Source organism: Sinocyclocheilus anshuiensis, unplaced genomic scaffold, assembly GCF_001515605.1.
Source record: "Sinocyclocheilus anshuiensis isolate Anshui unplaced genomic scaffold, SAMN03320099.WGS_v1.1 scaffold1986, whole genome shotgun sequence".
Lineage (NCBI taxonomy): Eukaryota > Metazoa > Chordata > Actinopteri > Cypriniformes > Cyprinidae > Sinocyclocheilus > Sinocyclocheilus anshuiensis.
The window spans coordinates 79,542-90,268 of NW_015542458.1; the positions used below are offsets into that span (position 1 = coordinate 79,542).

A 10,727-nucleotide genomic window follows, 5' to 3' on the forward strand; every position below is an offset into this window, starting at 1 on the left:
GTGTTGATCGTGGTAATTACATTGCTGTCTATGCAGGGTCAGAGAGCTCTCAGAATTCATCAAAAATATCTTAATTTGTGTTCTGAAGATGAATGAAGGTCTTACGGGTTTGGAACGACGTGAGGGAGAGTAATTAGTGACAGAATTTTCATATTTGGTGAACTAACCCTTTAAATATTCATCTGTTTTTCGTCACATTGAACTATGGAATGGCTTCAGAACACTTGAAATATAGTGTACGAAAACTTGATGGTGCTTTATAAAGTTTTTGTGCCTTTTGTGGGGCTTAACGATAACAGAATAGTATACACACAATATCAGATTTGGATCGGTCTTGTCTTATCGATACCTATAAGAAAATGCCAGCATCGGAGCCGATACCGATACTGAGTATCGGATCGATGCATCCCTAGGCTAAACAGGCAGTGATGTAGAATCAGTGGGCGGAGCTAAACAAGCAGTGCTGTAGAATCGGTGGGCAGAGCTAAACAAGCAGTAGAATCTGTGGGCGGTAGGGTTGCTGCGATAGATGGTGTTAACTGTTTTACAGTCAACCGGTGTGAAGCCTCTACACCGGTTATGTCACTTGCCCACCACGACACCGACCCCACCGTCGTTTTGATTTTTTATAGTAATAAAAATAATTTAGTTCAGTTAAAGAACAGACACTACAATTAAAACTGAACGCGGCTGCTCAATGCAGTGTGCCGAACGACAGTCGCATCACATCAGATTTAATTTATCACGTGAGAAGCTGACAAGAAGAGTGAGGTGAGACAGACAAGACGATGACAGAAGAGTTTCAAAACGACATGCAAAAGCGCCTGTTTAAAAAATATTTTGGATTTTGAAAAGCCTGTTGACTTCTGCCATTTATATAAAGTGATATTGGAAGTTTTTTTTTTAAACATTCGTTTCTTTTTTATTTGGTTCCACAGTGTTTGCTGATTTTTATTTAAACTGTTTTTTTTTTACGTCAAGTATGCCGTGTCTCCAAGCTTTCTTATTTGTTTTGCTAATAAACATACGTTTCTTATTTATTTGGTTCCACAGTGCTTAGCTTACTGATCTTCAGTTTTGTATACCTAAACTTTGTGTAAGTTATTTGTCATTTTATATTAGGCATATAGCATGGTGTATTTTTATTCGTTTTGTTAATAAAAGTTCTGTGTTCTACGTTGTATTTTGTTGTTGCTTGAATTGAATCAAGCAATTGATGCCGAATTGCCGCTAATTTGAAAGTGAACGTAAAATGCGCACAACGATTTTAAGCTATAAAAGCGAAGGAAAGTGAGCAAAAGAGGGAAAACTCAAACGAACTAAAAACAAACAACTGCTTGACGCCGAATTGCCGTTAATTTGAAAGTGAAAGTAAAATGCGCACAGCGCTTTTACAAACAAAAATTTCCTCACTGTCACAATCGGTGGGCTGAGCTAAACAGGCAGTGCTGTAGAATCGGTGGGCGGGGCTAAAAAGGCAGTGATGTAGAATCGGTGGACGGGGCTAAACAGGCAGCGATGTAGAATCGGTGGGCGGGACTAAACAGGCAGCTATGTAGAATCGGTGGGCGGGACTAAACAGGCAGCTATGTAGAATTGGTGGGTGGGGCTAAACAGGCAGCGCTGTAGAATCGGTGGGCGGGGCTAAACAGGCAGCGATGTAGAATCTGTGGACGGGGTTAAACAGGCAGCGATGTAGAATCTGTGGACGGGGTTAAACAGGCAGCGATGTAGAATCTGTGGACGGGGTTAAACAGGCAGCAATGTAGAATCGGTGGGCGGGGCTAAACAGGCAGTGATGTAGAAGCAGGCGTTGATCATCTTCTGCGGAGGCGGTGCTTATCCACACTAATACATCATATAGTAGAACATTCCACAAGCTGTGGTTTTGGCAGACTGCCTTCAATATAAGCTGTTTTTAGACTAATGAGAAAGTTTTGAGTTCTGAAACTTACAAAGATGTTTTTATATTACAATGACCTTGTGACGAGTGTGGCGAGGCCAAGAGCCGTGGAAACGGAGCGATATTTCAAAATATCAAGGGAATTTTGGTTTCTCAGTTCATGACCCCTATAAAGATAAAGTGCATGGACATGTTAAGCGTGAACTCAATCAGTGCACTCATGCGTCCATTATGGCACTGATGATGCTCATTGTGTTTGCGTGCAGGAGGAATGGGGAGCTTCATCAGAGCACTGTTTCTGATCGCTGTTGGGTTGGCGGTGTGTCAGCAGACGCTCGCTCACTCGCACCATCATCACGAACACTCTCACGGAGGTGGCGGCTGCCACGGACACTCACACGGAGGGGTCAAGATGCATCATGGGGCCAGCAAATGGAGCGCTGAAGCCAACCTGCCCCATGCTGAAGAGGAGCATCACGGGCATGTGCACGATCACGGGCATGCACATGATCACGATCATGCTCACAACCACGCACACGATCACGGACATGCACACGATCACGGACACGCACACGATCATGGACATTCACACAAACACGGAGCAGAGCGAATGAAAAGCGATGTGGAAGCAGGGAAGCGGAACATGGTGGAGCTCTGGATGCAGGTAAAACACGCTGATGGATGAGATTGTCACAGTATGTCAGTAACTTTAGATTCAGTGAATTCTATAAAATGTTAATACTTAATACAGTCATAAAGTACTTATAAATCATTTGCAAACTAGTCAGTTCATAGTTTATAAACTGTAGTCTGAAATTGTTAGCACATTCCCAGCTAATAATTTTTGGTTCCCAGAACGTTAGTTTTTTGTTTGTAAAATGTTCCCCTAACATTATTCCAATGTTCCCAGAATGTTAGTTTTTTTGTTCCCAGAACATTTTTTGTTTGTTTGTAGAACATTAGTCTAACATTCCCCAAACATTACAATAATGTTTTGACTCCCAGAATGTTAGTTTTTTTTTTTGTAAAATGTTGCCATAACGTTAGTTTTTTTTGTTCCCAGAACGTTAGTTTTTTGGTTTCTAGCTTTCCCCTAACAATATTATAAGGTTACCAGAATGTTAGTTTTTTGTTTGTAGAACATACCCATAATGTCGTTATAACGTTCCCAGAACATTATTTTGTTAAGGTTTTTTTTTTTTTTTTGGTTTAGCAGTTTTCTTAGCAGAAGTAGAACGTTAGTTTTTGGTTTGTATAATATTATTATAACGTTATTTTAACATTCCCTTAACGTTATTATAATGTTTCCCTAACCTCTTTACTCCAATATGATTACCCCTTGGTACATCAGTAATCATCCAGCACACTCACGACCCAGTATAGTATAAGTGGTATGGACGCCTAATCAGTATTACAGAAATCATATCTTGTTTTCATCTATGATTTTAATTACTTGACTTACATTCATACAGTGCATTAATTTCTTACTACTGAAGTGTACAGTTTGTGCAGCGGGACATTCTTCTTTTGATCCGTAAACAAAAACTTCTCGTTTAACATCATGTTCTCTTCAGTTAGGCATGTCAAATCCCTCCGAAATCATATTTACTCTCATAATTATATTAATTTTAAGTAATCTTTCAATAAAGAGATCGATGAATGAACGAGTCAGTTAGCCAGTAAAACAAAATGACCGTTAATTTTTAAATTCTGTGAGAGTGGTGAAGCGAGAGTAAATGAAGATTAAACAAACCCACGCATTTATTATTTCTGTTATCACTCTATGCTTAACCCTGGCTTATTATAATTTAAAACGTGTTTTGATTGATCTAATTTCTGTATTTGAATAAATACAGTATTTTATTTGCATTAAACAAATTTCAGGACTCTGTGTCATTACACAAAAAAAAAACATCTGCAACGTTTCATTAGAAAGATAGTTTACAGGGTTATAAAATAACCTGAGAATAACCATTAGGAAATGTTCTGTATGAGTTATTTTTAGGTTATTTAAAAAATATCCACCCTGCAACTTTCTGGAAACTTTATTTTATGGTTGGAAAATAATAATCTTGAATTTGATTGCTTCCATTGTCCTCATTTGTAAGTCGCTTTGGATAAAAGCATCTGCTAAATGACTAAATGTAAATCTAATAACCTAAAAATAACGATTAGGGAACATTCTCTGTAAGTTATTATTAGGTTATTTTAAAAATAACCATACTGCAACATTCTGGGAACGTTATTTTATGGCTGCAAAAAATAACCATTAGGGAACATTTGTCTATAAGTCGTTTTTAGGTTATTTAATAATAACCACCATGCAACGTTCTGGGAAGCACATATTTTTATAATCCTACTGCTCAAAATACCTGGGATTTTCCCAAAATAACCACTATATGGAGTCAAGATATATTTTTGTAACGGATCATTAGAATCAGTGAGTTTCTCGAGAACAGCTGCAATCGGATCATTCCAATTCGTGAATGAATAATTTGGTGCGATTTGCGAAACAATTTAACGAGTTCATTGAAAAGAATCAGTTCGTTCATGAATCAGACACCGCTTCTGCATCTCGGAGCACATGATATATTATAAGGAGTAACGATATGTTTTATGAAATGTAGTGAAGTAAAAAGTACGATCTTATGCTTTGGAATGTAGTGAAGTAAAAGTTACTCAAAATAAAACTACTCCAGTAAAGTACAGATACTTGAAAACTACTCCGTTACTGTCCACCACTGGTAAATAAACTGCAGAATGTTGTTTTCTAATACACGCATGAACTGCATGTGTTCAAACAGCGCTGCGCGAGATCGTTAGCCAGGGTTCAGAGTCCAAAGCGCGAGGAAAATCTGCGCTGAAACAACGTTACTCATCAGTTGCTCAGAAACATTTTTATTAGGGCTGTCAATCAATTAAAATATTTAATCGTGATTAATCGCATGATTGTCATGAGTTAACTCGTGATTAATCACAATTTAATCGCACATTTTTATCTGTTCTGAATGTACCTTAAATTAATACTTTTCAAGTTTTTTATACTCTAATCAACATGGGCATGGATGCTTTATGCAAATGTATGTTTATTAGTGAAACAATACACAACATCGAGCATAAAGACTAGACATGATTCAAAGGTCATGGATGTTTTTCAAATAACTTGTTCATGTCTATTAGACACATGAAAAAAACAACATAGAAATACCAGGTTCCCATTACTTTTATTTGCTCTGAGCAATTTACTTACACAAGCCTGTTTACATTATTCACAGGACAGGGCAGCTCACTTCTTCTGAACATGCAAAATGTACATTTATTATTTATTATTACATTTGTTTGCCTCTCTATGCCCACATACTTAAAGGGTTAGTTCACCCCAAATGAAAATTCTGTCATTTTACTCACCCTCATGTCGTTCCAAACCTGTAATGGTGGAAGACGTAACTCAGTGGAGAAGAATTGTTAAATAAATTGTTATTTTTGTTTTCTTTGCGCTCAAAAAGTATTCTCGTAGCTTTGCAAAACTGAAGTTGAGCCACTGATGTCACATGGACTGTTTTACTACGTTTCTGGACCTGGGAACATTGCAGTTGCATTGCGGTCTATGGGAGGATCAGAGAGCTCTCACATTTCATCAAAAATATCTTAATTTGTGTTCTGAAGATGAACAGAGGTCTTACGGGTTTGGAACGACACGAGGGTGAGTAATTAATGACAGAATTTTCATTTTGGGGTGAACTATCACTTTAATTTTGATGCAGCTAAATTCTCAATAAAACTGTTTTCATTTATATATTTTGAGAATGAGAAACAACATAATATCTGTTTTAACTGAAAGCGAGTTGCTCCTCTCAGCCGCTCGCTGAACATAGCAGACGCAAAACCTCACGCTCGCACGGCAGTACCGGCGAGTCTCAGAAACTAAATAGGCATAAGGTTTGGGCAAACCCTAAAGATTTGTCGCTAGGCGCTTTTTTGAAAGAAAGTAAAAAAAAATAAAAATCGCTAAGTTGGCAACACTGTGCACCTCCATTTTTCCAACTACGGGCTAGGCTACGGGTCAAAAAGAAAATGCGAGCTGTGTTAATCGTGCGTTAATAAAATTAGTGCCATTAAAATGAATTTGCGTTAATGCGTTAACACATTAATTTTGACAGCCCTATTTTTTTTATTAATTTTTACAAGGCATGTGACAATGCGATATGTGCGACAAATTCGTATTGAGAATCATTTATAAATCTGCTGTTGTCAACAAAAAGAAACACTGAGGTCTTCTTGCGGGTTTCCGCCAAAAGAAAAGCTGAGAAAAAGCATGTCAATGCATGTAAATATTTTCAAAATATATACTGTTTGTGTGTGTATTCATATATACGTAATAAATATACACAGTACACACACATATATTATGTAAATAAAAACGTTTATTTTGGATGCGATTAATTGCGATTAATCGTTTGTCAGCACTACTTTTAATATATTAATAATGTAGAAACTACAAATTATTAACTATGAATTAACTATAACCTAATAGTATTCAAATGATTTGGGTTTTTTTGTAGTTTTTTTACTGCTAAGTGTTTTTATGTTTTGAATAATGTGTAGTCATAAGTGTGCATATATCAGCTGTTTGACAACAGGCTGTTTTACATGACTCATGCAATCAGATTACAAACTGCTGGACCATCTGAAGTTAAACAAAATAATCAAAATAATATTGACTTGATCAGAATGGGATTAGGTTATGTTTACATGTATATATTTAAAGCTATAGAACACATTAACCATAGAAAAATAATATTCAGAACATTTAGATAATTCTGACATGTTGTTTTTATTTGTCAGTCCTCAGGCGCTCTGCAGTGCCTCATCTAACCTCCAGGGGTCTGTGGAGGTCCAGCTGTAAACAGGACTGTAAGACTCTGAGTTTTCTCTCTCTCTTTGCTGGTTTTAGGCAGTTGGAGCGACTCTGCTCATCAGCGCTGCTCCCTTCCTCATCCTCTTCCTCATCCCGGTGCAGTCAAACACGGACCAGCACCAGAACCTGCTCAAAGTGCTCCTGAGCTTTGCGTCCGGAGGTTTGCTCGGAGACGCGTTCCTGCATCTCATCCCTCATGCGCTGGGTGAGTGAGTCACGTGACCATCACATCCTGTCACATGACCGACCTTAGCCTTGTCTGTAGTTTCCCTTGCCGTCTATACTGGAATAATATAAATATATTAGCGTACTCAAGTCAAGTCCGAACTGAAGTCTTATTACAATGCAGATTGTGTCAAAGCAGCTTTACAGTATTAAACGGAAATAGTGTGCCATTCTCCTCTGGCCAGACGAGACCAGCAGTTTCATTCTAGGATGCAGCAGAGTTTTCTGAATTGTGTATTGTTTTAGCTGTATAAATCCATGTCTAGCTTTGGTAGTGTAGATTTCATTTATATGAAGAGCTGACTCGCCTACTGTTGCAGGCAGATGTAGTTCTGAAATCTGCCCTGCTAACCAGTCGAACCTTCACCCCTCGATTTCATCTCAACACAGAGCCTCATTCTCATCACGGCCAGTCGCACGGAAGCGGCGAGTCACATGGTCACTCACACGGTAGTGAGGAGTCACATGGTCACTCACACGGTAGGTTATTGTTCAATCCCTGAACGTTTTTTTGTAACCCAAGTTATAATTCGGCCCAGTGGAATACAAGAATGTGCTTTATTGGAAGATGTTCTTTTGTTTTTCTGAAGAGTCAGTCCGAGCTCGGTTTCTGTCGCAGGTGCAGGTCATGGTCACATGATGTCGGTGGGGCTGTGGGTGCTGGCTGGTATCGTTGCGTTTCTGGTGGTCGAGAAATTTGTTCGTCTTTTGAAGGGAGGCCACTCTCACTCTCATGGTAAGAGTCTTAAACTTATCCCATTACATCAGGGCTGCTTGATTATGGCAAAAATCATAATCACGATTATTTTGGTCAGTATTGTAATCACGATTATTTAAAACGATTTTGACCAAAACCATGATATGACCAAAACTTTATATGAATTAATTATTTAAAGGTAGTGATATATATATCAAACATGTATTTTCTGTAAATAAGGTTGCTATGACATCTACATTTTGGAAGAAAAAAAAAAAGTAAAAAAAAAAAAAAAGGCCTCAAAAATTATTAAAAAGTAAACACTCAGTAATACAATAAAAAATCTAAGGTGGTAAGTGCTTTAAGTGCTTAAGTCTAAAGTATTCAGCGAACAGCCTACAGAAATTGAATAATTGTAAAATGTAAATAAATGTAAAATAAAACAGCATAGTCTTCACTGTAAGAATCAAACTGGCTCTGTTTCTTATTAAAGCTACAAAAGCCCTTCAGTCAAGAGCAGTGAGTGATTTTCTCTTTTGTATTTGTTATTTTTGATTAATATTAAGCACAGAGACGGCAGATGGAATATTACCTTCATGGATCCAGTTTACTGTTACTCTTGTATTTCATTCTCAACTGTTTACATACTCTTAAGAGATAACTGCCGAGGGTTTATGCTAATAATCACTACGCGCCACATTTTGACACATCTGTGCGTGTATTTGAGTGTTTAGGCATGCACCTTGAGCTAAACGTTCACTCCATGTTCTGCTCCGTCTCCGAGAGCATGCACAGAACAGCACAAGTTCTCTTTCACACAAATAAACATGAATAAATCAAGCACATCCCATTTTGCGAAAATCACGTTACATGATTTTACTGATTTGCACATGAAGTTTGGGCTTTTATTGAGGAGCGAAAGCACACCACTGGAAAGGGGGCAGTGATTATTTTATCTCGATTATTGTATTTTCATAACCGTTAGGAACAGCAGATAGACTGAGCAGCTGTTCCCAGTGATGTAGCAGAAAATAACAGCACATTACCATCAATCCTGCTGCTGCTAAATAATACTGAAATAGAATTTAAAAAAATATTTTTTTATTTTTATAAATGGATTTATTTATTTATTTTTTATTTTTTAACAGTGATCCGGACGTTGCTGACAGGTTTCCAAATACAATAAAAACCCTTTCTTGCCATGTTTTCAGCTGCTCCAAAAGCAAAAGACAGCGATGAAGAGGATGAGGACAAGAAACCAGAGAAAGAGAAGAACGCTGACTCTGATAAGAAACCTGCGCAGAAACCCGCCGAGACGACTTCCGGTATGAAAGAGCTCCGGTGTTTGAGCTGCTGTGTGTCAGCGCCGTTGTCTCGCTGACAGGAAAACTGTGTGTCTGCAGATATTAAAGTGTCCGGTTATCTGAACCTGGCTGCTGATTTCACCCACAATTTCACGGACGGGCTTGCGATCGGAGCATCGTTCCTGGTCGGCCCGGCGGTCGGCGCCATCACCACCATCACCATCCTCCTACACGAAGTGCCACACGAGATCGGAGACTTCGCCATTCTTGTCCAGTCGGGCTGCACCAAGAGGAAGGTAGAGAGCTGATCTGTCAAACGAGTCGACCCAAAGAAGAGTTTGGTGTTTGTTCTTCACCCTGAATTGTGCTATTTTCTATGGGTGTTGAAATGAATCGATGCATCTGGACGATTCAGTGTTGTTTTGTAATTGATTTTTTTTCTTTGAAAAGCAAGACAAAACAGTAAAAAGCACATTTTGGCTATTTCATTTATGCAATAGTGAAAAAATTGGCAAAATACATGGGGGGAAAAAAACTCGAAAAACCGTGTTCGGCTTTCGGCCCAGTGTTTCATTTTGTTCGGTTTCAGCTTCGGCCAAGAATTTTCATTTCGGTGCATCCCTAAATTTATTTTGATTTATTATTCATTTGTAATCATTTTAAAAAGTAGCCTGCTTACATAATTTCATAAAATTGCACAAAATAAATGATATAATGGTGATGAATTGAATTGAATGGAATGGTTGACATGATAGTGGTAATGGAATGGTGACAGTGATATGACTCACACCTCTACTGTTGTGCTCAGGCCATGTGTCTCCAGCTGCTGACGGCCCTCGGTGCGCTGGCTGGAACCGCCTGCTCTCTGCTGGCTGAAGGGGTGGGAGCCGCGGCCACCGCCTGGATCCTGCCCTTCACCGCCGGAGGCTTCGTCTACATCGCCACCGTCACCGTGCTGCCAGAGCTGCTGGTGGGCCGCTCCAGTCTCTGGCAGTCGCTGCTGGAGATCCTGGCCCTGCTGTTCGGCGTGGGAATGATGGTGCTGATCGCCGAGTACGAGTGAGCCGTGTCTGAGAGAAGAAGCTGTAAAACCAGGCCAATAGACCAGTGCAGGGTCACCTGATCTCTAGAGACCAAGAGTGTGTTGAGATGAATGATAGCATTGACCACAGAAACAAAAAAACTGAATGAATGAGGGAGAGAGTGAAAGAAATGAAGTGCTGAGCTGCACTCCAGACCAACATGAATGGATCACTTAATCATTTTAGGCACAGGAACCTTCCCAGGGACCAGCAGCTAGAAAGTCCCCTGCACTTCTGTGTACTGATACAGACAGGATCGACAAGATCAGACTGAGAGATTTGACCATTACATTCCCAAGATGCATCGTCTGTGTTTGCTGAAGCGTTCCGATAAATGCTCGTGCCTCATCAGTACAGCTTTTCTAGAAATTATGTTACATGATTAAATCGTTTGATTTTGCTATTCGCACAATAAAGGTTAACGTGATTCTTTCTTAAGCAGCGTGTGCTTTCTCTTTGACAGGGAGATTCTTTGATTCCTCTGATGAAATATTCAGCTGCATAGCTGTTACTCAGTGACACACTCATACATACACACACACACACACTTTACTAACCCTGGATTATGAGGACAATCGGGGTTTAACTGGACTTCATT

At 39.1% G+C, this 10,727-nt stretch overlaps 1 protein-coding gene across 3 annotated transcripts in view; it reads left to right on the plus strand.

Moving 5' to 3' along the window:
- The window catches only part of LOC107693768 (zinc transporter Slc39a7-like), a 19,341-nt gene extending 8,669 nt beyond the window's left edge, over positions 1 to 10,672 (plus strand). Inside the window, exons 2-8 of one of the 3 annotated variants that reach the window (XM_016493282.1) lie at positions 2,167 to 2,567; positions 6,858 to 7,026; positions 7,437 to 7,526; positions 7,666 to 7,782; positions 8,955 to 9,068; positions 9,147 to 9,343; positions 9,856 to 10,672. In XM_016493282.1, the coding sequence (XP_016348768.1) occupies positions 2,175 to 2,567; positions 6,858 to 7,026; positions 7,437 to 7,526; positions 7,666 to 7,782; positions 8,955 to 9,068; positions 9,147 to 9,343; positions 9,856 to 10,110 (1,335 nt within the window). In that variant the 5' untranslated portion in view covers positions 2,167 to 2,174 and the 3' untranslated portion in view covers positions 10,111 to 10,672. Of the gene's footprint in view, positions 1 to 2,166; positions 2,568 to 6,857; positions 7,027 to 7,366; positions 7,527 to 7,636; positions 7,783 to 8,954; positions 9,069 to 9,146; positions 9,344 to 9,855 lie in introns of all 3 variants that reach the window. The other 2 variants (XM_016493283.1, XM_016493281.1) reach the window with 2 other exon arrangements.
- The last annotated feature ends 55 nt before the right edge of the window (positions 10,673 to 10,727 follow it).